Below are 27,918 nucleotides of genomic sequence, written 5' to 3'. Positions count from 1 at the left end.
TGGCCTCATCACAACAAAATGCAAAATAAAAAACAGGCAGTGACAAAAACATACAAAACCTTACTGCCTTGCTCTCCACTGGGTTTTTTTTTCCAAAAAGGCCTTCTTTTGAGCTTAGATCACCATAACTTTATAAAAGAAAAAACAAGTGGGCTTCATTTCAAAAATATAAAATCAAAAACAGGCAGTGAAAAACATAAAACAAAAACTTTCTACCCTGAGGCCTTCTTTTAGCCTTAGTTCAATTAAAAAAAAAAAAAAACTTAAAGAAAGATAACTTTATAAAAGAAAAAACTGAAAATAAAGTGGGCCACATCTCCATCCATCCATTTTCTGCCACTGTGTCCACCGTGGCGGGTCACAGGGTGCTGAAGCCTATCCCATGCTGGCGTAGGGCGTGAGGCGGGGGACACTGCGGCTGTTGGAGTGGGAGGCTGCTTGTTTATCACCTATGAATTCAGATCAAAACAATCATTTGCAAGCTGGTAAAGATAAAATCTGCTATTTTTAGATATTTCTGTCTTAAAAGCACTAGTTCAGGTGAAAGCAGCTTCTGAAATGACATGTAAACTCAAAAATAACAGCATTGTTCAGTCTATTCCAGAGGAACAAGGAAATAAAACAACAAATGAAGGAGTAACATGGGTTACATTCAACATAGCCATGTCAAACCTCTAATACTTAATAAAGTGCTATTTTATGACAGTAATGACTTGACTTGGTTGTTGACAGGTGTTGCAAATTGTTTATAAAGTAATATATTATAAGTTACAGACGGAAGGGCCCCACAAGGATAAGACTAGAAACGGAGTGTGTAAAGTTAACTGGCTGCAACAAAAGAGAAAACTGTGTGTCCAGGATTTCAAGACCCCACAAGGACAAGACCAGGGACACATGAGTGTGTAAATGCATAGAGGTGAATGTAGACAGAACTAGAAATATGACTAAGGTCAAGTCTGTTACTTCAAATAAGACACAAATCCAGGCAGTAACCATTAGTGAAACACAAGCAGCACTAGCCCTTCTTATTCTGGTTAATGTACAAGTTAAAATAACTGAGAATGATGGCTTCTGCATTGCTACTTTACCTGTTTGTTGTCACAGGCGCTGATGTAATCAGTCTGAGATTGTAGATCCAAGGGTACCATCTCTGGTGCGGATGTTGGAATGGGAGGCTGCTTGTTTATCACCTGTGAATTCAGATCAAAACAATCGTTTGCAAGCTGGTAAAGATAAAACCTGCTATTTGTAGATATTTCTGTCTTAAAAGCACTAGTTCAAGTGAAAGCAGCTTCTGAAATGACATGTAAACTCAAAAATAACAGCATTGTTCAGTCTATACCTGAGGAACAAGGAAATAAAACAACAAATGAAGGAGTAACATGGGTTACATTCAACATAGCCATGTCAAACCTCTAATACTTAATAAAGTGCTATTTTATGACAGTAATGACTTGACTTGGTTGTTGACAGGTGTTGCAAATTGTTTATAAAGTAATATATTATAAGTTACAGACGGAAGGGCCCCACAAGGATAAGACTAGAAACGGAGTGTGTAAAGTTAACTGGCTGCAACAAAAGAGAAAACTGTGTGTCCAGGATTTCAAGACCCCACAAGGACAAGACCAGGGACACATGAGTGTGTAAATGCATAGAGGTGAATGTAGACAGAACTAGAAATATGACTAAGGTCAAGTCTGTTACTTCAAATAGGACACAAATCCAGGCAGTAACCATTAGTGAAACACAAGCAGCACTAGCCCTTCTTATTCTGGTTAATGTACAAGTTAAAATAACTGAGAATGATGGCTTCTGCATTGCTACTTTACCTGTTTGTTGTCACAGGCGCTGATGTAATCAGTCTGAGATTGTAGATCCAAGGGTACCATCTCTGGTGCGGATGTTGGAATGGGAGGCTGCTTGTTTATCACCTGTGAATTCAGATCAAAACAATCGTTTGCAAGCTGGTAAAGATAAAACCTGCTATTTGTAGATATTTCTGTCTTAAAAGCACTAGTTCAAGTGAAAGCAGCTTCTGAAATGACATGTAAACTCAAAAATAACAGCATTGTTCAGTCTATACCTGAGGAACAAGGAAATAAAACAACAAATGAAGGAGTAACATGGGTTACATTCAACATAGCCATGTCAAACCTCTAATACTTAATAAAGTGCTATTTTATGACAGTAATGACTTGACTTGGTTGTTGACAGGTGTTGCCAATTGTTTATTAAGTAATATATTATAAGTTACAGACGGAAGGGCCCCACAAGGATAAGACTAGAAACGGAGTGTGTAAAGTTAACTGGCTGCAACAAAAGAGAAAACTGTGTGTCCAGGATTTCAAGACCCCACAAGGACAAGACCAGGGACACATGAGTGTGTAAATGCATAGAAGTGAATGTAGACAGAACTAGAAATATGACTAAGGTCAAGTCTGTTACTTCAAATAGGACACAAATCCAGGCAGTAACCATTAGTGAAACACAAGCAGCACTAGCCCTTCTTATTCTGGTTAATGTACAAGTTAAAATAACTGGGAATGATGGCTTCAGCATTGCTACTTTACCTGTATGCTGTCACAGGCGCTGATGTAATCAGTCTGAGATTGTAGATCCAAGGGTACCATCTCTGGTGCGGATGTTGGAATGGGAGGCTGCTTGTTTATCACCTGTGAATTCAGATCAAAACAATCGTTTGCAAGCTGGTAAACATAAAACCTGCTATTTGTAGATATTTCTGTCTTAAAAGCACTAGTTCAAGTGAAAGCAGCTTCTGAAATGACATGTAAACTCAAAAATAACAGCATTGTTCAGTCTATGCTAGAGGAACAAGGAAATAAAACAACAAATGAAGGAGTAACATGGGTTACATTCAACATAGCCATGTCAAATCTCTAATACTTAATAAAGTGCTATTTTATGACAGTAATGACTTGACTTGGTTGTTGACAGGTGTTGCCAATTGTTTATAAAGTAATATATTATAAGTTACAGACGGAAGGGCCCCACAAGGATAAGACTAGAAACGGAGTGTGTAAAGTTAACTGGCTGCAACAAAAGAGAAAACTGTGTGACCAGGATTTCAAGACCCCACAAGGACAAGACCAGGGACACATGAGTGTGTAAATGCATAGAAGTGAATGTAGACAGAACTAGAAATATGACTAAGGTCAAGTCTGTTACTTCAAATAGGACACAAATCCAGGCAGTAACCATTAGTGAAACACAAGCAGCACTAGCCCTTCTTATTCTGGTTAATGTACAAGTTAAAATAACTGGGAATGATGGCTTCAGCATTGCTACTTTACCTGTATGCTGTCACAGGCGCTGATGTAATCAGTCTGAGATTGTAGATCCAAGGGTACCATCTCTGGTGCGGATGTTGGAATGGGAGGCTGCTTGTTTATCACCTGTGAATTCAGATCAAAACAATCGTTTGCAAGCTGGTAAACATAAAACCTGCTATTTGTAGATATTTCTGTCTTAAAAGCACTAGTTCAAGTGAAAGCAGCTTCTGAAATGACATGTAAACTCAAAAATAACAGCATTGTTCAGTCTATACTAGTGGAACAAGGAAATAAAACAACAAATGAAGGAGTAACATGGGTTACATTCAACATAGCCATGTCAAATCTCTAATACTTAATAAAGTGCTATTTTATGACAGTAATGACTTGACTTGGTTGTTGACAGGTGTTGCCAATTGTTTATAAAGTAATATATTATAAGTTACAGACGGAAGGGCCCCACAAGGATAAGACTAGAAACGGAGTGTGTAAAGTTAACTGGCTGCAACAAAAGAGAAAACTGTGTGACCAGGATTTCAAGACCCCACAAGGACAAGACCAGGGACACATGAGTGTGTAAATGCATAGAGGTGAATGTAGACAGAACTAGAAATATGACTAAGGTCAAGTCTGTTACATCAAATAGGACACAAATCCAGACAGTAACCATTAGTGAAACACAAGCAGCACTAGCCCTTCTTATTCTGGTTAATGTACAAGTTAAAATAACTGGGAATGATGGCTTCTGCATTGCTACTTTACCTGTTTGTTGTCACAGGCGCTGATGTAATCAGTCTGAGATTGTAGATCCAAGGGTACCAATTTCAGGTGCGGCTGGTGGAATGGGAGGCTGCTTGTTTATCACCTGTGAATTCAGATCAAAACAATCGTTTGCAAGCTGGTAAAGATAAAACCTGCTATTTGTAGATATTTCTGTGTTAAAAGCACTAGTTCGAGTGAAAGCAGCTTCTGAAATGACATGTGAACTCAAAAATAACAGCATTGTTCAGTCTATGCTAGAGGAACAAGGAAATAAAACAACAAATGAAAGAGTAACATGGGTTACATTCAACATAGCCATGTCAAACCTCTAATACTTAATAAAGTGCTATTTTATGACAGTAATGACTTGACTTGGTTGTTGACAGGTGTTGCCAATTGTTATAAAGTAATATATTATAAGTTACAGACGGAAGGGCCCCACAAGGATAAGACTAGAAACGGAGTGTGTAAAGTTAACTGGCTGCAACAAAAGAGAAAACTGTGTGTCCAGGATTTCAAGACCCCACAAGGACAAGACCAGGGACACATGAGTGTGTAAATGCATAGAGGTGAATGTAGACAGAACTAGAAATATGACTAAGGTCAAGTCTGTTACTTCAAATAGGACACAAATCCAGGCAGTAACCATTAGTGAAACACAAGCAGCACTAGCCCTTCTTATTCTGGTTAATGTACAAGTTAAAATAACTGAGAATGATGGCTTCTGCATTGCTACTTTACCTGTATGCTGTCACAGGCGCTGATGTAATCAGTCTGAGATTGTAGATCCAAGGGTACCATCTCTGGTGCGGATGTTGGAATGGGAGGCTGCTTGTTTATCACCTGTGAATTCAGATCAAAACAATCGTTTGCAAGCTGGTAAAGATAAAACCTGCTATTTGTAGATATTTCTGTCTTAAAAGCACTAGTTCAAGTGAAAGCAGCTTCTGAAATGACATGTAAACTCAAAAATAACAGCATTGTTCAGTCTATACTAGTGGAACAAGGAAATAAAACAACAAATGAAGGAGTAACATGGGTTACATTCAACATAGCCATGTCAAATCTCTAATACTTAATAAAGTGCTATTTTATGACAGTAATGACTTGACTTGGTTGTTGACAGGTGTTGCCAATTGTTTATAAAGTAATATATTATAAGTTACAGACGGAAGGGCCCCACAAGGATAAGACTAGAAACGGAGTGTGTAAAGTTAACTGGCTGCAACAAAAGAGAAAACTGTGTGACCAGGATTTCAAGACCCCACAAGGACAAGACCAGGGACACATGAGTGTGTAAATGCATAGAGGTGAATGTAGACAGAACTAGAAATATGACTGTAAGGTAAAGAACTTAATTATTTTACATTGAATAATTAGCAGTTGAAATGAAGTTTGTTCCCAAAGATATGTTTTTGCTATGCATCCTAAATATCAACTTTATAACAGTGTATTGTGCACCCAAATAATGCCCTGTACCTTTATTGGCGTCAATATGTCATTCAATAAATGCTGGTTTGTCCCTCGCAGACAGAATGTATGATTTTGCATCATCTGCAGGCCCTAATCCTGGTTCTCCTTGTTGACATTAGGCCTCTGTGAAAATATTGTTAAATTGTTTCAAATGTATCCAACAACACAAACAACATCCTTCCAAACTAATAACTGATTTAAAGACATATTCATAATCATAGTTCATAATCATCTGGAATAGTCATGTTGATGTATACTTGGAAGTTGCACAAATTTTAAGGTACTGTGATAGAGCCAGCCTGTCCTTACCACAATTTTTTCCAATCTCCTACATTCATTACTATTAGTTTAGTGTATTCTAATTCATTTGAACATTTTTTATATCAACATGACCTTGTATTACAACGCGTACACTACAACATCCAATTTAAGTCCTAATTATTTCAGTAGGTTGCTCCACATGGTCAGCACCTCACCAAACATTTGTTTGCTCCACATGGCACACCCTGAACATTTGATGCTGCTAGGCCAGTTATGTATTACATTTTTTTCAGTTTGTCCCAATTTTTATTATGTTACAGGTATACCAAAGTATACCTGGCCCTCATCAAAAGAACTTTACAGGCACTGTCCTTTATAATGGTTAAATATCTGTTTTGTCAAGGTGCACACACAGGGAGACACAAATGTAAACACATTCCAGCTTCAATAGATCAATATTCAGAACTGGATTCACTCAACCCATAACCAGATATAGTACATTCCCTGATAAACATTTCTACTTATCCCCCAAAAGAGAAGGCAATACATAAAGTACAGTTAGAGAAAAGTCAGCTATATATATAATCAAATGATGTCATTCAAAAAGCATTCGTAAGTTGAGAAGTGCTCCTTTGGGGTAAAAACATGCATGTAGAAGGGTTGCTGAATCAACCATTCTGAAATCACCACAAACTCAAATTTACATTTCTGCAGTTTGTATGATGGGCTGTATCACACACAAATGGACAGTATCCAAACACCCTGAATGCATCACTAACATTGCATACGGCCTCAAGTCAGTAAATTAAATTACTACAATCACTTTCTGCATATCTCCAAGAAACTACAGATGTATCCAGTAGGATCAGTCACCTGAACATCAGCCTCAGACTCTGGATGAGTGTGAGCTACGTTGACACGCCTTCCAAAACGAGCGTTACATGCATGCTAGCATATACGTGCACGACACGTGCACGCAGGTTAAATATATAAAAATAGCATTAATATTTGTATTATTCTGGCTATCAGTCAAAAATAATGTGTAATTACACACATATACGACCAAATACCACACACAAAAACTTTTAAAACGTGATTTACGCACACGGGTACATACAGTCATCGCGCACAAAAACTAGCATCAGTACTGGTTATTATTCTTGCTGTCAAAAACCGTGCAGTGACGCATCGCCTGTCTGACAACTTTCTGTTAAAGCCATGTTAGATTCGTGACGTATTAACACACTTACCTCGGATTTCACCACAGGAATGTGCTTTCAGCCTCAACAGAAACAGAACTTCCGTGTCCGCTGCTCTTCATCCAACTTCTCTCCGTGACTCTAATGAGATGCGGACGTCTGAGGAGTTGACTGGCAGCGCCGGCAGAGCGTCACGTGCCTGTCACGTGTCAGGGGACTGTCTCCCTGCAGCCACACTGATCACGTGACAGCGGACCGGCTCCCTGCAGCCACACTGATCACGTGACAGCGGACTGGCTCCCTGCAGCCACACTGATCACGTGACAGCGGACTGGCTCCCTGCAGCCACACTGACGCCTTGAATATATGAAGGAGTTCAGGAGGGAAACCAGGTCTGGTAGCCCAACAGCTACATGACCTCTGAATGTATGCTCACAAATTAAATGCGGTCTTGTGGTCTGTGTAATATTGTAAATTCTGTGATTGTATGACAGCAGATAGTAGATAATTTCTGCCCAGGATTAATAAAGTAAATTTATATACTTTATTAATCCCTGTAGGAAAATTATTAGTAGCACAGTATAGACCCCACTATTAGTTCTGGTGTTATGCATACAGGCCCGTAACACTCAGAGACACACAAGGGGCCTTCCTGCATTCAGTGACATCTCCCGCCGTCAGCTCACACTCAGAAGTGACCGCCAGTCTCTCACAGCGGAGGGGGGGGGTGGAGCGGGGGTGGGGGAGGGGCGGCGGCAGCTCCACACAGCAGGTCAGGACAGCAGAGTCAGGGGAGGGCAGACAGAGGAGCAACAGGGAGGGACAAGGATATTCCTAAACACGGTAAAAAGTAGTGCTGTCAGGCGATTACAAAAATAATCTCATTAATACCAGGATTTGTAATTAATCTAATTAATCACATTTTAATCTCATACCTGCTAAAGGCCCCCAAATAAAGAATTTGAATTCTAGGACATTACAAAATTGTAGCGCATGACTAATCAATAGAATACACCAAGAAGAGATGACGTGTACAACATTCCAAGCATGAAAACCCTCTCTCAAAAAAATCATCCCTGCAAGAGAGGGTTAATAAAGCCCTCTCTAACAACCAACAGCTGGACATCCTGAACCCCCACATCCTTCTCGTCAGTTACCTGTCATTTTATTGAAGACGATAAAATGGTGTCCTGCCTTCTGAATTGTTTTGTGTTCAGTGACAGACACACATCTGAGAACTTAGCAGGGGAACTGCTCAGAGTGGCAAAAGAGTGGAATGTTATCAACAAAGTAGGTGGTTGTGTTATTGACAATGCAGCGAACATAACCAAAGCAGTTAAAACCCTGAAATGAACCCAGCACAATTATGAAATGTCTTGCACACACAATTAACCTGATTGTGAGAGATGCTCTGAAGGTGATGAAGCCTGCTGTGGAGAAAGTCAATAGTGGAATATTTCCACAGGAGCACAACAGCCACACACAGGCTCAAAATAACACAACGACAGATGGACATGCCTGAGCTGAAGCTCAGAGAAGATTGTATGATAAGGTGGAACTCCACCTTTCATATGATAAAACGGATTCTGGAGTCCAAGGATGCAGTCATCTCTAACCTAGCTGTTATCAATGTACCGGTCGATCCTCCGAGCCAAGAGGAATGGGAGGTACTGCAGGAGGCATGCACTGTTCTGGAGCAATTTGAGGAGGTCGCTGTGGAGATCAGTGCAGACAGGTGCAGTATACAAATGTTGTTACATTATTATTAGTATTATTATTAGTAGTAGTAGTAATTGTTGTTGCATTACTGGAATAAAAGGCTGAGTATACATGAAATAATTTTAATACACCTGCACATAAAACAAAGCGTAATATTAACACCCATTGTTTATTCTTTTTCAGCTATGTTACAGCCTCCAAAATGTTAATCCTGCGCAGGGTTCTGCAGAGAGTGACAGCTCAGAACCAGACCAGCGTAACCACAGCATGTGAAAGAGCTAGTAGAGGCTCCCTGTGCATCCATGGACAGAAAGTTCCATAGAATGGAATATAACACTGTTCTGTCAGAAACCAACATTCTTTATCCAAGATTCAAGAAACTGACCTTCAATGACACTAAAGCAGTTGATGAAGCTATTCAGAGAATAACTGCAGCAGCAGCAAGGTTCAACCAGCCAACTCCACTTCCAGGGGGCCAAGATGGAGCAGAGGATGAGCAAGAGGGGCCACAAGCATCTGCTGTTTGGAGATTCTTTGAAGAAAGAGCAAGTGAAGACACTACAAGAAGGAAGCCTTCAGCAGATGCAATACTGGAAGTGAGACCCTACCTTGAGGAGCCCCTTTGCCAGTTACGTGCAGATCCACTAAACTGGTGGGAAAACAAGGCTTCACTTTGCCCACACCTCACACACGTGATGACATGGAGACTGTGCATTGGTGCAACGTCATTTCCCTCCCAGAGAATTTTCTCCAAAACCAGGCAGATCATGACTGACAGAAGAAGCCGAATCAGTCCCTCAAAGCGGACACACATGGTGTTTCTGAATGCCAATCTTCACTAAACACATTATTTGGATGCTGATCTTTTTCTTTTGTTTTACATATTTTCATTTATATTTTGTTGTGTTACGAGTTTTTAAGGGATTCTGTGTTGTTTGACTGTCGATTTGTTTTATATAAAATAAGTTTTAAGTTTAAATTCATTTAAAGTGCACTGTAGAGTGAAAAAAATAAAGGCATACTTATATAATAAACATATATAAATAAAAAGTATAACGAGATTTTTACATTATTAATTCATTTGTACATAATTTTACATTATAATTTTATATTATTGGTATAATATATTGATGAAAGCAACAAAAAAAGAGCTGGAATTCCCATCACTTAAAGGGACAGTAAAGTTAATTTTAAGTGACATATATGTTATTCATCATTATGAAAAATAGAAGAACATTTTTTATATCTGTATCATCATCCGTTTGGTCAAAAAAAGCTTAAAATCTGCACTCCAGCAGCTTCCGCATTCAGTGGTCACGTGGGCGTCATACGTCACTGGGGCCAAACATAGCTTAGCAGCCATAAGAAACAATGCAATCCACGTCGCGATTAACTCCAAAAATATCATGGTTACCTGCATGGTGAACGGTTGTGTCAACAGACTTGACACAACAGACGCGACTTTCGAATAAATTCACTGTGGAATGAATAACAACTAGAGTTGTTATTCATTCCACACAGTCCAATAGTAATAAATGCAGTTAGCTCAATGCTATCATAATATGTACAATCTCATTGATGGGCTAGCGCATTAGCATTTTTAGCGCGATACCTTCCCAGAAGGTATTCTAAAGAACGACAGGTCCTTGTCTTCGCGTCTTTTTGCTGTTCTGTTGACACAACTGTTCACTGCGCAGGTAATCATGATATTTTTGGAGTTAACCGCGACGTGGATTGTATTGTTTCTTATGGCCGCTAAGCTATGTTTGGCCCCAGTGACGCCCACGTGACCACTGAATGCGGAAGCTGCTGCGGTGCAGATTTTAAGCTTTTTTGACCAAACTGATGATGCTACACATTTAAAATTTATTTTTTCTTCTATTTTTCATTATGATAAATAACATATATGTCATTTAAAATTAACTTTACTGTCCTTTAATAACTTTCATTTTCTGGCGCTGGTTGTGAGCTCTTATAAGTTGACACTAGTTTAACAAGTTAAGAAAGTTTTAAATATTGAAACAGCAAAATTATAACTTCTAACCATTAATGTACCTGCAGCGTTTGTCTTTCTCCCCATGTCCCCTCTCGCGTTGCCCGACTGACTTTCTGTAACACCACTTTAGGGAGACAGATAGGCTGCGTGCGGTTCACAGATAGGCTGTGCGCCTATTTACAATCAGGTCCTTTCGAAACTCCAAAAAAGATTGTCTCAGCAGATTAACCCAGGTGATGTGTCTCATGCTAATGACCCTCAATAGCATACAAAGGCTCGGTGAAACTAGCATTTCAACATTTTTGTTTATTTATCATCTATCTATCCATCTATCCATCCATTGGTCTGTGTCTGTTTCAACAATGTCTGCATTTTATATAAAACCACTGCGGAGGATTTATTATTAGACAACAGTTGTCCTGGCAACATTAACAATTATCGAGCAAATGAAGACCGGTCTGTGAAAATATTGTCTTAGATGAAACCGGTCAGTGGCGCAAAAAAGGTTGGGGACCGCTGCTCTAAAGCATAAGCAAGAGATCCATGTATTGTGGTTTTGGGGCAGCAGTTGCTCAGTGGTAAAGCAAGCGGTAGAGCGGGTCGTCCAATGTTCTGAGATGGGGGTTCAGATTCCCGCTCGTGCCCAAAAACACCCAAAGTGTGAGCTGATGGTGGGAGGTGTTAGCTCACGTCTGGAGCACTGCTGAGGTGCCTTTGAGCAAGGCGCCATCATCTTAGAAGTTGTGCATTGGATGCGCACCACGACGGAGCTGCCCGCCACTCTACCTCCCTCTCACCTGCATGCCCAAAGGCCCCTTGTGTGTGTTACAGGCCTGTACACACTATTTAGATGCATGTAACTACTAACCTGTGTGTAGAGTGGAGTCTTAATTTCCCTTTGGGGATTAATACACTTAATAAAAACTTTTTTTTTTTAATTAAAATGAAAACCTTTTCATGAGAGTTCTAATGAAACATTCAACCAGCTATCCACCCATCTATCTATCATCTGCCCATTTATCTATAATCCATTCATCCATCCATGTATGTGTTTTAAAAATCATGATCATCATGCCCGGCAGTTAACAAAAGAAAGCGAGCCAACCTTAGCTTGTAGCTAGCTAAAAAGCTCTGAAGCACAGGCAATAGATCCATTTGAAGTTGTGGTTAAACATGTGCTGCAGAGGTTTATTGAAATATCCATCCATCAATCCATCCATCTGTCTATCATTGTCATTTAACAATCATCATCATGACCAGCAGTTAGCAATACAAGCTAATGCTAACGCTAGCTAACGTTAGTTAACATTAGCTAACATTAACATTTGCTTCAGAGTTGGATTAAACACAATGGCATAGAAAAACTATCAATGTACAAATGTCATCCATCCATTCATCCATCTTCTGTTTATCTATCATCCATCCATCTATCAATCCATCCATCCATTCATCCATCCATCCAATGATCATCAAGACCAGCAGTTAACAATAGAGTGCTAACACTAGCTTGTAGCTAGCTAACATAAAGCACAAACAAGAGATCCATGTATTGTGGTTAAAACATTTGCATGAGAGTTCTATTGAAATGTACATCCATCTTTCCACCCATCCATCTCTACATTTCTACTGAAATATCCATCCATCTGTTTATTTTTATGTCATTTAACTATCATCATTATGACCAGCAGTTAGCAATAAAAGCTAATACTAATGTTAGCTATTTCTAGCTAACGCTAACGCTAGCTAACGCTAACGCTAGCTAACGTTATTTAACGCTAACGCTAGCGCTAGCTAACGCTCGTTAGCTAGCGTTAGCATTAATGTTGGCGTTAGCTACCGTTAGCATTAGCTAACATTATCTAACATTAACATTTGCTGTAGAGTTGGATTAAACACAATGGCATTGAAAAAATATGTCCATATATGCAGCTCAGCAGCACTTCCTGCTTTTCCTGCTCTTGCAGGAAGTTGGGATACACACTTCCTGGAGTGTGTGTGCGATGCAGTACCATTTCCTACCACCAGGGTGAAAATGCACACACACCTGTACCCAACTTTTGCTACCTTATGGGACATGTAAAAAAAAAGGCAGGGGGCATATCAGGAGTGTCCCCTGAGCCTTTTGCAATGAAAAACCTTGTGGGGCCCACCATTTTGGGGTGCCTAAGGTCTTTGGGCCCCACAACGTTGGTCTAATCCAGGTCTGAAATCACCCTAAGGTAATATAAGTTAGTTCACACACACACACACACACACACACACACACACAAACACACACGCACACAGCAAGGTAGTCACATGAACAAGACTTATCTCTGATGAAAGAGAAGACAAAATGTTGAGTACAAATCTAATAAATCAAATCATATCTGACCACGCTAACTCCTGTGGTTCAATCTGAATACCGAGTTGTACTGAACTGATCTGGTTGGCTTCTACTACGTTTATATATTAACTATGTGAAAAGTTCAATGTACTCCACAATGAACTGATAAAACCTGATGGATAAAATGTGAAAAAAAAAGAAGACTCACCTTTCCTAAGGAACGGAGATTTGTCGCTGTCCATCAGTTCCTTAGGAACCAGTTTGAAGTTGGACATGTCGTTGCCCTTCATGGCCTTGAAGGAGCAATGCTCTGCGATCTTCTGGATGACTTCTGCACTCAGATTACGACCCAGGAAATCTGACATGCGCCTAAGAGCTGCAGGAAGGTCCTGCAACAACGGGGACACACGGACAAACTTACTCTCAAGTATTCTAAAGGGGATTCTCAAATGAAGAGCTCTTTGTGAAACTCTTTATAATGAGTTCAAGTTTAACAGGTCTAATTTAAGAAGCACGGAATTGTTGTGGCTTCAGCAGGACAACACAAGAGGAATTCAAGCTATGTTTTTTTTCAACTATCAACCAACTAGAAATACCTGTTTTGTATTTGATTTGAATCTACTGGATGTAGTCCGAAAGTAACAAGCAGACATTTAGGCACAGACCAATAGAAGAGAATGGATCCCGCTCTCTGGAACTGTAGTACACACAGACGACTGCCGTTACTGCAGTTTGTTTTTTGAACAAGATTCATCCATCTCACCTGAGACATGTCTTCATATGTGATGAACATTATTCTGTCTCCCAGCTCTGCGTTCTTCCAACCCTTCACGTGGTCTGTCCATTTCCCAAACAGCACTACAGACAAACCACATTATAAAAAAAACATGTTCTACATTGGCAGCAAAGACAAGAACTATGCCAACATTCACAACTTGTTTACATGGAACGAGCTATTCTCCCAATGATTATTTTGTCTATAAGAGATGAAACTTCTGACCTTTGCCTTCCAAAAAATCGGCCATGAACTCGTCAAACGTCCCTGGATCATGGAGGAAGGATGCCATCTGGTGAAAGTAGTATGAAGACACCAGGACGTCCTTAGGGTTCCTCATGACATAGATCACCTGCATCAATTACACACACGCACGCACGCACACACACACACACACACACACACACACACACATTTTATCACAACAGAAACACAGATGGGCCAAAAAATGGAACAATAAACTTCTTCATGGTTTTCCAGCAGATGTTGACCCAGCGACCCAGCGGTTAAGGAGGATTTCACCTGTGTCTTCTGATGCAGTAATATAATATTTGGGCTGCTGATAGTATACATGCAAAAAAAGACCTGAAATGATAATATCTCACAAAGCATCCTCCCTTTTACCTTGGCTTTGGAAGCGTGGAAGGAGGGTGGCATAAGGTGGTAAGGAAAATGTGACACCATCGCTCGTGGGGAGGTCATCTTATCCACAACCACTGCCAGTCGTTTCTCCTCAAGCCAGGGGACCCGATCCCAGTTAGGAATGGTGTGGATTGGAGTGAGATCCCCACCATTCAGCACCAGTGGGAGGATCTCCTGCATCCAGCTTGTGCCTGAAGACCAACATAGAAATAGATTATTATTATTATTATTATTATTATTATTAGATTAAGACTCCAACTAGCTATTACTTCAGTGAGTAGCAGAACACTAAAGCACTATTGGTCTAAATCGTCAGTGTCTGACATTACAGGTCCCTCTTCAGATCCAAGTCATTACTTTGGTATTTCTAAAGAATTAAAAATATGACCATCAGGTCATCAAGTTTTTTTTTGGGGGGGGGGGTTTGTGCCTTATTCTATTTCTATGCAAATGGCTGTTAATCCACAGTGACATCAAGGGTAATACTACCGAGCCGCTGTCCTGAGTCTGAGGGTAAAATACGGTTTTTAATACACTTTATTATTAATTATTATTATTTAGCATAGTGAAAGAGGACATGAAGGTAGTTGGTGTGAGAGAAGAGGATGCAGAAGACAGGGTTAGATGGAGGCAGCTGATCCTCTGTGGTGACCCCTGAAGGGAAAAGCCGAAAGAAAAGAAGAAGATTAATTATTATTAAGCATAAATACTATTAAACACAAAAGTTCAGAGGGAAATAACATTTTAGGACCAATGCTCTAACGGTCTTAAAAAGGGAAAATTAAATTGGAAAGTTGTTGTTTTTACCACCGTGGTTACGTACTGTGGATTTTTGCTGTATCCTGAGACAAACTCAGCTCTCGTGATTCTTATTGGGAATAATGACGTATGGAATCACATGGAGGGTAACAGCAGATTCCATTGATGGGCCACACAACACCAGGGCTGGTGTTACCCTAATCAGGTTACACCCCATGGAAACAATTCTCAGACTGCAACATTTCTGTTTTTGTTTATCTGGCTTTTTTTTTTTGTGAGCACATACTAACAGCTACACGTTTCTATTCCGTGCAAGTAAACCCGTCTTCAAACTTTAAACTAATTTTTTAAAACTGACTTTAAAATTACCACTAGGAACAATCTGTGTTGCTCTCCAAGGATTTTCACATGCATGGAATGCTTCTCGAGATTACAAACAAATAAAAATCACATTGCTGAGTTTCATTGGATTTAAGCATAAAGAGTACTCCCATTCATTCTCCTCCATGCTGGAAGTGAATAAAGCAAGAGTTGATGCAGTGGACTCGATTCTGAAGGACACGACAGTCTGAGGAGAGTCTAATTACATGAAGCATGTTGTTTGTATGTTCTCCCCGTGTCTGTGTGTGTTCTCTCCAGGTCCTACGGGTTCCTCCCACCTCCAGAAACATGCACCTGATGTGAAATGATCAGTCCAGATTGTCCGTAGGTGACAACTGAGTGAGTTCTTTGTGTTTCATGTAGCGCGAGGAGCTGGCACCTCGTCTGGGGTGTACCCCGCCTGTTGAACATGACCAACTGAGATAGGCTCCAGCTGAGCGACCTGCAAGGCGAACAAGCGGCCGTACAAGAAGCAGGATGGATGTACAAGTTAATGATTTATCCTTTACTGAAATAATGGGGGGGGGGGGGGTTCTGTGACTGCAGTCTTGTATGTGAAAGAACAATCGTGCACACCAAAAACCGATGAAGCCCTGGTGATGCTTGAGAACGTCGGTCTGACATCATGTCAATATGGATGCTTACAAAAAACTCAGACCAATCCGATCACAGCAACAGTCACATTAATAAAAGATAAAAATAAAAAAATAACATTAAAAAAGAGTTAAAGTACAGGTTCAAAACTATTCTGTAACTAGACCTGTACCCCCTACTGGCAGCTGGTGCCCACTGGTTCCACTGGCCCTGGTCCTCATGTAGTCTTAGACCAGCACTGGTAGGACTGGTAGGACTGGTGGGGACTAAAACATAGAACCTCATCTAATAAATATGTCTTGTCGGAGAGGAGCGACGAATATTAAACTTGGATCATTCATCGGGTGACCCAGACACACGGGGGTGTCCACGGACTGACCTGACTTCGGGTAGGTGACCCCCACCACGTCCGGGTCCCTGAACGGGAACCCCTGCACGAAGTCCAGGCTCTCTGCGGAGTGGGTTTCTTTGGGGAACAGCAGACCCTGTCTCTGCAGATAAATGTCTTCGATCGACATGTTCCGTGTAGCTTCAGGCGCCGGTGTGTGTGTGTGTGTGTGTGTGTGTGTGAAGTGTGTGTGAAGTGTGTGTGAAGTGTGTGTAGAGTGTGTGTAAAGGTTCTTTTTTTTTTTACTCATTTGGTGCTTTTACGGGCCGCTAAAATTTAAGTACAAACTTAAACTTAAACTTACTTGGGTATTAAATCACCGCCTCACAGCTCTATTGCATCTTTTCAAAGAACAGCTGGTCATTAAAATGTTTGCTTTATTGCTATTATGAACGAGAAAATCAAACTGGCTGCACAATAACCACAATAGCTAACAGTAAATATTTAACTGGGATTGCAAATTTCCGAGGCAACATGAAGGCAACGCACCACTTCCTTCTACGTGGTTCCGAATGGAGGATTTCTGAACCTAAAGGCAGCTCTTCCATGTCCCATCTCATTACTGACACACACTAAAACAATGAACACTGGAGTCATTGTTACCAGAAGACAATAAAAGGAAAATTAAAGTTCTGTCTTATAAGAACTTTTCTTTTTTTTAACTTCTGGATGCAGATCAAGATGCGGCTCATTTGTTTGGTAAGACTCCTCCTCTCCCAAGATGTTCTTTAAAATGAGTTCATAACTTTGAGTCAGTCAGAACAAACAAGCCAGGACCTGCAAAAAGCACCCTGATGAAGAATGACAAGCTTAAGATGCAAGCTTGTCTAGTTTATTGGTCTCTGATTTTTCTAGTTTTTCAGGCAATAAAACATGTCAGCTGGTGTGATGTATTCAACCTGCAGTCTTTTGCATCATGGTAAGTAAATAAGGTGAACACATAAACCAGACAACACCCCTCAGGGATAAGAAAACACAAAAGAGAGTTTATGCACCTTACCTGACTTGGGGTAAGTCACAGCAAACACATCAGTGTCTTCCACAGGGAAATTCTGGGCAAACTCCAAGCTCTCCATGTCGTGAGCCACATGGGGAATAATAATGTCACGGTAGTGAATGTACTCACAGGAAGACATGACTGATCGGTCTGGCTCAGGGCTTTCAAACTGTGGCAGGATGTCGTGTCTCCCTGAGGTGTAGGTCCGGTTACACAGTCCTTTTGTCCTTGAGTTCTTTCTTATTTGCCACTGCAGCTGGTAGGTTTCAGGATTGAGCCCAAAATATTGTGAAGTGCACATTACCTGCAGGGCCACAGCTGAGACAACCCTGTTGTTAGTCACACCCTCTGGTTGTCTGTCACAAGATCAGGCTGATGTTCATCGCTCAATACAGTCGTCTAACAGAGAAGCGTGAATCTTTTCTCAGCAACAACAACAAACAAGTAAGAGCGGTGTAAACGGAGGAGTGTGTGCCCATTGTGGAATCTGAATAATGAGAGCTTTGTTTGACTCGAGAGGCCCCGGCCGAGGAGCCAGAGAGGCAGAAAATACAGTGACCTGGACTCATCGCAGGGAAAACCAGGAGGTTTGAACACTGTGGAGGTGTGGTTTGTGACGTTATGGTCGGATGATACAGTCGAGTAGGTCACAGGTGCATATAAGTTTTTTTTAATTTTTGACCTGAACCCTCATGTGTGATGGAATGATGGGATATTGTTGTGCCACTATGCTGAAATAAGCTGCCACACGTTTGGTGTGCAAACAGTGGCACGCAGTTACATTCCCTTCACATCACTCACTATCAGTTTAGATTCTTGCAGAAGTTTCTTCTGTTGAGAAGTTCTCCTAATCTGATAATTGTAAGTTTTGTTGAAAGAAGGTCAAAACTTAAAAACCGGAGGAAAAACGTTTCATCATCACTGCAAAGAAAAGTATGTGGTTTTTGAATTTAAATTGAAATAAAAATGCTAGTTTCAAATGTCTTTGTTTTTATGTTTTTATGATCATAATACCCCCCCCCCCCAACATCACCACCACCAAAACTAATCCCTTTAACTACATTCAGGTTGTTTCCTTCCTGTCTTATTAAATTTCAATTTCAACAACACTTTGTCCAGTGTAACATTAGGAGCCTGGGATCACAGAGGAAATGAATGCACCTTGTTGGACTTACTGGAGGTAATGTACAACAGGAACAACAAGTCGGCTTGTATTAATAGTGTAGCATGGGCTTTTAGAAGTGGGTGTGTTGAAGATCCATTTTCAGGACATTACCCTCAGCAGGTTGTGTTAAGCAGACCCACATTCAGAAGAACAGCAGGACTATTGGTGCAGGAATCTAAGAATGCATCACAGTATTAGAGACTCAGATAACGTTCTACTGAGAAACGGAAGCTGTACAACCTTAGAAATAGATAGATGAAAATGGATGGATGGACTTCCAGATATTAGCCTTTGTCCCAGATATAACCTAGAGCATAACCATGTTTACATTCTTTCTAGGAACAAAAAGGTTTGTTAACATGATAGTCAAAACAAGTTGACCTTGCCAGTGTTCACAACAAGAATATAATGATCTTATTAACCTCACTTAGCAGACAAAGTGTTTAAACAACAGTTAACCCATTTGTCACAGACACTAACAGTTACACATTCTATTATATTGTCAGCAGATGTCAACATGCTCTTTAAAGTCTCAAACTTGATGTTATCCCTCCAAGCAGAAATACATGTCTTTGTTTTTGTTAATCCATGTTTTTGACATTGATGTTGAATTGTTTTTCAGCAGTTATGGAATCCTTGATGTGTCCAGAATTGGTGTAGAGCTCCCACTATTTAAGTGATTCTTTTGTACTGATCTTTGGTGTTATAACAACTCTTGTCCATCTTTATTGCTCATATTTCACCAACCCCTCTGCACTCTGGATCATCGTTGTTTTAATTTGCCCTGGAGAAAGCCCCTTTGTTTTGAAGATCCTGCAGTTGTCCGTCCGGGTGTTGTCGATCATCCCATTTTTATTCATTGTTATTCATGGTTTTTTTGTTGTTGTTCATTAGTCCATGTTTCTGACATCAATGGTGTTGGATTTTTTCAACTGTTCCATGAAATACTTCACGTGTCCAAAATCGTAGAGCTCCCAACATTGAAGTGACTCTGTTGTACTGATCTTTGGTGTAGTAACAATTCTTGTCCATCTGCAGGTGGTCTCCTACCTCCAGATGGTAATGGGTGACATATCTCAATCTGGTCCTGCTCGATGTTAATCTCCAGGTTCCTCAGTTGAGTAATCACCTGTTGTTCCACCGACTCAAAATCAGTGCTGTGTTCAGTTTCCACTCCTCTGGTCACGGCATGATGCCGGTGATGATCACATCATTTATTCGAACGCTTTGTTCGAATTCCTCCATTCTTTGTTGCCCTTACTCCGCTCCTTTCTGCATTTTTTCCATGTCCTCCTCCACTCTTTGAATGTGGTTATTTAACGGTTTCAGCTTTTCTTCCAGCCTCTTATCAAGTTCCCTGTTGAACTTCATAAGAGCAATCTTTTGCTAATAGTTGTAGAATTTTGTCAACGCTGCAGGTGGTCTTCTACCTCCAGATGGTAACGAATAACATGACTCAATTATGGAACCTAGTAGAATTGACCTAGGCTGCAACACCTGTTGACCTTTGCCAGAAGTTGATCGACTCCATGCACCACATACAGTATACTGTATGTAGTTGTCAAAAATTGTGGTTATGCAACAAAATATTCAAAATATTAGATTGAGATATTCAGTTTTTTCAAGAATTTCTTAGTTTAGACTGTACATTTTTGAGTTTCGACATGACATTTCTTGACTTTCTGTGAAATAAAAAAAAATATTTTTCCAATTTTCTTGCTTTGAAATAAAACGGGCAGTGTCCCCAATGTATTTGTGTTCAATAAAGTACAATTTGACATATTTTGACATTTACTCACCTTTTTAAAGACACTGCTATTAGAGCATTACTGTACCTTCAACCTTGCTTCATTTCCTACTTGTTAAAAATGCTAACAGAAGGTTTCTTCATTTCCCCAAAGCCTGAACCCAACCCTCCATTAATGATAGTCTTTGTCTTTCACAATGAAAGTTAATAAATGCTCTAAGATGTTCACTAATCAGCGTCAAACACAGTAACTCCAAACTTTTGTCTACAACAGGCCTACATTAACTTTTTGATCTTGAGCCAATTTTACAGTCTCTTAGGTGTCAAGAAAATGCTGAGTTAAAACAATGACTTTATTGTCAATATCACAGATGCTTAAAAGTCAACATCTTAGCCATGGTGCTGAGTGTTAACAGCATTCAGTTTCATACAGTTTCACCAACAGTTCTAAAGGTCCTCCTATGATTGTTTTAACTACTGTACTTGTTATATTCATTTGCATATAAATAAACTGCTCAAATGTGCAGCACAATGAACCATTTGTTTTAAATTCACTTAATATAATCTAATCATCCACGCTAAGCTAACACATAGAAAAAAAGATGGAATTAAATCAATTCTTGCACGGTTGCACTGATACAACATTTACTCTTTAACAAAACCAAAACAGCTTAGATAAGCTAATTACTTATGAAAGCCATTGATGTCCAAACTCCTCCTCTAGTTTTAACCTGGACTGATAGAAATCAAAGCTTCAACCTTACTACATGTTTCCATACAGGCCAGTCAAACCCTGAGTCATGGTCGCTCATCCATCAGCCTGCTTAGTCCATCAGATCAGTCCAACTACTAGAGTTTCTCAGCTGTTTTTGGTGTGACAGCAAGATGGAAATGGTATTAGGAGTCTTTTCTGATTTGTGATGACCCCGGTCCCATCTGACCCAGACAGACTGTTGAAGGCTGAACCAGGGTGTTGAGTTTTAATTAGTTGCTGTGGACGAGTGTGACAAAGAGAAACAGGGAGCAGAGAGAGATGGCACCGGTCAGTACAGCCTTCACCAACAGCACCGTCCAACTGCCCAATACAAAGACATGGACAAATAACCTGGAGACACAGAGGGAAGCACACAAGGAAAATATTAACAGCCAAATAAGGGAAGCATGAAACATCAGAGCCCCAGATTTATGTCAATTTAATTACATACTTGGATATAGAGCAGACACCTGCATTGTCAAAACAACAACCTCTTATTTGGGTCATGTGACTGCAGACATGGACGCCCATGCCCCTTTCTGCTGCAACCCTCGCCAAGCAGCACCACTCCACATGAGCATCTCCATCACTCACCTCCTCTTCTTTACAAAGTAAATGTTTTATCTTATTCAGAGGTTTTCAAATTGAAGTGAATTTGTCCTGAAAAAGCAGTTTAGTATTTTGGAAATTCACTTGCCAATTTTGTTCCTGAAAGTTATGATAGACTATAAGTTTAAAAAAATATCTTCTTGGACCATCAGTTATAAACTACATCTATATGGTCAGCCCAACTTAGCAGGAAGAAAAAAACATCAAGCCTTGCTCTGCTGAAATGAAACACACACCTCTAATGCTCCATGATTAAATCATCACCTTTTTTGACTATTTCTATTACTGCAGTTAATTTAAGCACGAAAAAGCTACAGTGTGTCTGTACTGTAGTGAGTGTAGGAGCGCGAGTAAAATCAGACTTACTCCATTAAGAAGGCCTTGTAGACACACAGAGCCAACAGCACAGTAACAGGAAGCCTGAAGCTCTTAGGAAGGTCATATCGTGTGAACATCCACACTACTGCTGCCATGGCAATATAATGGACCTGTCAACATTCAAGAATAATAAACATAAAGATAATTGCTGGTCTTAAATTGTTCAATCTTCATTCCATCAAACATGTATATTACCGTTGTGATGGTAATGTAATAAAAAGGCATAAATTAAATTAAAAATGAAGCATTTTAAAAATCATTTTTTTGAGTGAAAAAGAGGAAAAAATATAATGCAATTCTGAAAAAATAATGGAGGGAGGCGATTTGGAAAATACTTCAGTAAATGACAACAGACAGAAATTCAGAACAGGAAACTCACAACCGTTGCAAATGAGGCCAACAACGTACCAAACTTATGTTAGAGTCAAAGCTCATCTGGATGTATTTCCAGTCAAACTCAATGCCTCTGGCTCCCACCCAGAGAGGAAGACACCTATAGATCAGCAGAACACAAGCAGTGCCGGTCAGCATTCATTTGTACAAAGTAGAACAATTATTACTTCTGCAGGAATATTATTACTGCTTACCTTGACATGACGAGTTCTGCTGTTGCCCAACCCATGGCAGCCACCATAATCTTGTACTCTCCTTTACCAGCATTGCGAGACATGACAAGATGGAGACCCAACAGGTCTGCCAGGTCCACTGTTGCTTTCATAAACTCCTGGGACACACACACACACATACAGCATTACAGCTGCCTATGGAGGATGGCATCGATAACTGTCGAAGTCTGACAAAGCATGTCTTTCTTTCTTTCTGATGCAGTGATCCCTCATTCCTCGCGGTTAATGCGTTCCTGGACCACCCTTGAAAAACGAAATTCCACGATATAGCGACGAACTATTTTATCATTTACAGTAATTTGAACGTTTATGAACCCACCCTGTACTGACATTAAACCACCCTCTATTAATTTTTCTCACACTTTAAAACACTTTTGTATTAAAGAAAACTTTAATACCTGGAAGTGTGCTGCGTTCCATGAGTCTCGGAACGCAGTGCACACACGGATGCTGTCAGCTAATAGCATGCACGTATGGTATCACGTGACCTACTACAAATCCTCAATGTAGTAAAGCTGTGCATCTTGAAGCACGAATAAACGAGGGATTACTGTAATCGTAAAATGAAAAAATACTCACCCCTACAAAGTCATAAATTCCAGCTCCTCCCTCCCATGTGGGGAAAAATGTAGCCAAGAATAGCATCTGAAAGAAAAGACAGAAACTGTGGCTAAACACTTTGAAATACAAGGACGCTACTGGCATCAGAATGACATCAGCCTTCATATAACTATTATATATTATCAGCATATATAATTAGCAAAAATCACTGACCTTACAAAGCTGGACAAAGAGGTAGGTCGCTCCAGCCTGAACACATCTCCAGAAAGCATTGTACTCTGATCTACATGTCAAACACAGTCCATAGGTAAAATGTTAAAGGTGATGCCAAATTCACTAGTCAGCCCCCTCCAAAACCTCTGAAAGTACTAAGCTGATTATTAACAGACTTCTTTGAGCCTAGCATACGCTGCTCTAGTAGAGGAATAAGAAAGAAAACTGCTACTAATGTCAAAATACAAAATAGCTTTACAAAAACTAAATAAAAAAAAATATTACTTCACTGCCAATGATTGGTCAGATAATCACACAACATATATATTTATAGACTGATTCAAACAGACACTTACAGGCCACTGCACTTGTATGTTATGAAGTAGGGGAAATATGCCAGGGCAAAGCAGTTCCCAAAGTGAAACAGTGTCATGATGCCAAAAGGTCAGCTTCCTGTTGAAAAAGAGACAGAGTTGGAAAAACAGAGCAATAAAATATCAGCCAACCTCAGCAGATTATCAAACCCTTCCCATTCAGAGGCCAAATTGACACTTTGAATTTTGTCCTTTCAATAGCTGCAAATAGGACCTTAAATTCCCCCCCAAAAAACAGTAAATATTTTAGAAGCTAAAGACTTAAATCAAAATATATTTATCCAGATCATATTCATAGTGATTCTAGATTTTACATGTTTGTTTCAATGAAAGCTGTAGTCATTAGAAGTATAAACCAACGTAACCGGCTAACATCTTCAACGCAACAAGTCCACCATCGACAATTAAAATGGCAAACGTGTGTAATTTGTCACCTCTTTAATTATATACAGTATACAGCCATTAAATAAATTAATTCAATAATCTGCATGCTAGCTTGTTTAGCTAGTATGCCGTCTCAAGTGCAGACACGCTAGTTTGTCTTTAACGGGGTGATAACTGATTTCTGTCGACTTTTAGCATAGAGCGGACTCCCGTAAAGTTGGAAAATAAAACACAATAAGATTATAAGTAACACAGAACCTTCCAGTATCAGCTCTAGCGGCCCGACGAGCTGTGGAGAAGCAGATGGTTGACTCGCTAAATGACAAACGGAAGTAGATTTAGTACAACCTCGAAATGTCTCCGATTACTTCCGACTAGGTTCTCGGTAGGAACCTGTGATAGTATTTACGGAATTAATTTAAGGTAACACGTGATAACTATTTTTATACAGTAATTGATTTCATTCATCTTCAGTACCCGCTTCTTCCGCTGTCACAAACCTATTTTTATACCACTGTTTATAGCCCTGGTTAATTTACATGTTGAAGACGATCTTCCATGTTTCATTAAGACGCTGTCCCTCCGGCGCCTCCAGTCCAGCGTCCACACCTGACGAGAAATAAAAGGAAAGTACGTGGGGAATAGTGAGCGATATTCCCATACATTAACGTCAAAAGGTGTCTAATAATTATAATGACATTAAAAAAGGAATGAAAACAAATTTAAAATAATCAGCCTGTGTTGAAATAAAATCCATGTTAAAAATAATTAACTCTGATTATTTCTCCGAAAACAGTACTAAAATAAATATAAATACTGTAGTACGAAAATTGTACTATTTTTTGAATTGGCATTTTTACAGATTTTTGTAGTGTATTCATATATTTTGAATTTGTGAACGTTCTCACCCGTGGTCAGCTGGGATTGGCTCCAACGTGACCCCTGACCCGATAAGAGGCTGAAGACCAGACGATTACCACGACCTGGAACCACAGTCCTGAACTAAAGAAGTCTCTTTGATGAAAGGTGAACCAGCTCTCAACTTTGACTCAAGTCCAGTGACTTATTGACCTGGATGACAGAGAATCTACACAGACTTCATTTGTGGTCTTATTCTCAGTAATTGATCAAGTCTGAGGGAAGTACCTGTTCTGCAAAAACAAACAAAATGTGTGTTATTGCAGAACAGATACTTCTTCAATTTGCTTTTGTCACCCGTACTCATGGAGATGTTGAAGTACACTAATCTTTGTTGTGAGGGACAGAATTTTTGATGAGTTAGAAACTTCAGCTCACTCCAATCCAGGGACACAAAACCAATTATTTTATTGATAATAACTAACTTCTAAATTAAGACCATCATAATTTGCTCTAGTTAATTTAAGTTTCTGTTGTACCACAGCGTCCAGCAAATAGGAAGAGATATAATAACATGACTTGAAAAATCAGGTGAAAAGTAAATGACAGTAACAAAAGACTAGGTAATGCAGGGACTCTATAGATTTTCCTAGATAGTTTTGTGAAGTGGTGAAGTTGATAGACTGACTCGTCCACCTTGAATCACGGCCACAGTTCTTTTCTGAATGTGACAATTAAACATGGTCACCTCACAACTGGATAAGTCTTCGACCCCAATGTAAAACAGCTGGAAAAGCAAAACATTTCCACAGTGGTATTTAGATGATGATCGCACTTAATTTTATTTCTTCAAGATTAACTGCAAGGGAAGGGAACATACAGTAACTGTGGTTGAACTGTTTGATATATCACCCAGTACAATTGACCTTATTTGTCAATGTGGAAAAAGCCAGCACACATTTTCAGACTTTTCCAGCTGTAGATCCTGATATTTACATTGCAAGTGGAGTTTTGGCCGGGGATCAGGAGGTGAGGTTTCTATGGGCCTGAAGGATCCAGAAGTTTCCTCCTCTCTGCAGTGGTGCAGTGCCCCCTGTCTTGTTCTCATTTTCTACACCAGCTGTCATCAGAAAACCAGCTCAAAGTCTTTAGAACTCATTTTGCTGTTGCACTTTGAAGTGATCTCAAAATACTGTATGACTTTTCCAGCTATCTTAGTGCCTATTATATTTTGTCTGGTGATCAATACTACACATTGAACCAACTAATAATCTTTGTTGTGTCACCTTCTCAGCTCCCATCTCTATTTCTGAAACAAACCCGCTGCTTAGCAACAGTATATGTATTTCAAGATGATGAAAGCAACCTAAAATTATTTGTCAGTGACCAACTTTATATTAATTCCACCACCAGACACATTTATTACAAATGGACAAAACCAATCACTGCCTTCAACACAACCAAGTCCATGTGGTGCTTCTGGCAGTAGCTTTGCCTCTGTCCAGTTTATCAGTGATGAAACCTTACATTTCTCTACAGTGAAGACAGTTTGAAAGCCGAAATCAGCCATGAGACGGAGGAATCTGGTCATCTTGAGGTTGTTTTTCCCTTTGACCGGCCAGAGAACCCGGAGAGAACCCACACAGACACGGGTAGAACATGTAAACTCCACACAGAGCGTGATTTGAACCCGGACCTGCCTTGCTGTGTGGCGACAGCGCTACTGTTCCACCCAAGATTAAATTTTTATTTTTTTTTAAACTTCATTCGATGTGATGGTTTCTGAAAGAATGCAGACGATACGATTGGGTTTTTCATGAAAGCTGTGCGGATTACAACTTTAATTCCAATGATGAAAAAAATAAATTGTAGCTGTCTGAACTTGTCTACATTCACTGATAGAAGAACATTACAAGTCTGAACTTGGAGGGTTATTTTTAATCTGCCGCCACGTATGAACCACAGTATTCACAGCACAGCACATTCTCCCATTGAAACTATTTAACTATTTGTTTGTGTTCAGCTGTTCGGTATTTATTGTTCACATTTCTTTATTATCGATAATACTGACATGTCTATCCTTTACTTTATCACAGTAATTTTGTTTATCTCTGAAGTTATTTCTCTTCTAGCCTTAAATCTTTTTTTCTACCCAATAGAATGTTCTTGCAACAGAATAGCTGAAGTACATAATAGCATGTTATATTAAAGCTGAGTCACATTTGAACTTGAAACACTCAGAAGGGGAACTTATATGTGAGTCAAACTTAAGTCAGCTTTAAGTTGCATTAACAAGTACTTTTTTTCAGGACAGATGAAATAAGGAAGGATAAAGTTGGTTCAAATCCACCATGTGTGGTGCAGTGAAAGCCTCAGTTCCTCTGCAGCAGATTCCAATGTTTCCCATTTAAACAGTCTACTCTCCATGCTTGGGTGGACAAATCAGTTAACAGGCAAATGGTCTCAATCGATGCTTACAGGCGATCCAGTATAAAACCTGTTCCAACGGTTTGCAGTGCTCCACAGCAGTACACTAGGTGGCGCTGCATCAAAAATCACTCCATGGCAGTTTCTCTTAGAGAAAAGCAGCCATGGCAGGAAGCAGCTGAGGGGGAATTATCTCTATATTAGGAAGTCGTGTGCAGTCTGAATCTTACTGTAGCCGCTGGTGAGCGCTGGCTGCGGTC

The 27,918-nt window shown here is 39.9% G+C and overlaps 2 protein-coding genes and 1 long non-coding RNA gene across 3 annotated transcripts in view; 1 reads left to right on the top strand and 2 right to left on the bottom strand.

Moving 5' to 3' along the window:
• Window positions 1-18,051, bottom strand: part of ncam3 (neural cell adhesion molecule 3) — a 41,119-nt gene extending 23,068 nt beyond the window's left edge. The window contains exons 1-5 of the mRNA XM_068323588.1: window positions 17,566-18,051; window positions 14,426-14,634; window positions 14,027-14,153; window positions 13,790-13,884; window positions 13,235-13,415 (exon numbers count right to left, since the gene is read on the bottom strand). Coding sequence (XP_068179689.1) covers window positions 13,235-13,415; window positions 13,790-13,884; window positions 14,027-14,153; window positions 14,426-14,634; window positions 17,566-17,863 — 910 coding nt within the window. The 5' untranslated portion in view covers window positions 17,864-18,051. The remainder of the gene's footprint in view (window positions 1-13,234; window positions 13,416-13,789; window positions 13,885-14,026; window positions 14,154-14,425; window positions 14,635-17,565) is intronic.
• On the top strand, window positions 7,351-9,769 carry LOC137600938 (uncharacterized). The gene is made up of 2 exons (XR_011037010.1): window positions 7,351-8,720; window positions 8,888-9,769. It is a non-coding gene; the product is annotated as an uncharacterized lncRNA (long non-coding RNA).
• Window positions 18,052-20,813: 2,762 nt separating the features above from the next.
• Window positions 20,814-24,701, bottom strand: tmem147 (transmembrane protein 147). The gene is made up of 8 exons (XM_068323763.1): window positions 24,632-24,701; window positions 23,972-24,068; window positions 23,616-23,685; window positions 23,421-23,486; window positions 22,803-22,939; window positions 22,624-22,708; window positions 22,204-22,325; window positions 20,814-21,579 (listed from the first exon to the last, which is right to left on the bottom strand). The coding sequence occupies exons 2-8, from the start codon at window positions 24,046-24,048 to the stop codon at window positions 21,459-21,461; spliced, it is 678 nt and encodes a 225-aa protein (XP_068179864.1). The 5' UTR covers window positions 24,049-24,068; window positions 24,632-24,701; the 3' UTR covers window positions 20,814-21,458.
• Between the last annotated feature and the right edge of the window lie 3,217 nt (window positions 24,702-27,918).

This window comes from Antennarius striatus, chromosome 9 (assembly GCF_040054535.1).
Source record: "Antennarius striatus isolate MH-2024 chromosome 9, ASM4005453v1, whole genome shotgun sequence".
NCBI classification, from domain to species: Eukaryota; Metazoa; Chordata; class Actinopteri; order Lophiiformes; family Antennariidae; genus Antennarius; species Antennarius striatus.
The sequence above is the reverse complement of the archived record's forward strand: the minus strand, read 5'-3'. Positions and strand labels throughout refer to the sequence as shown.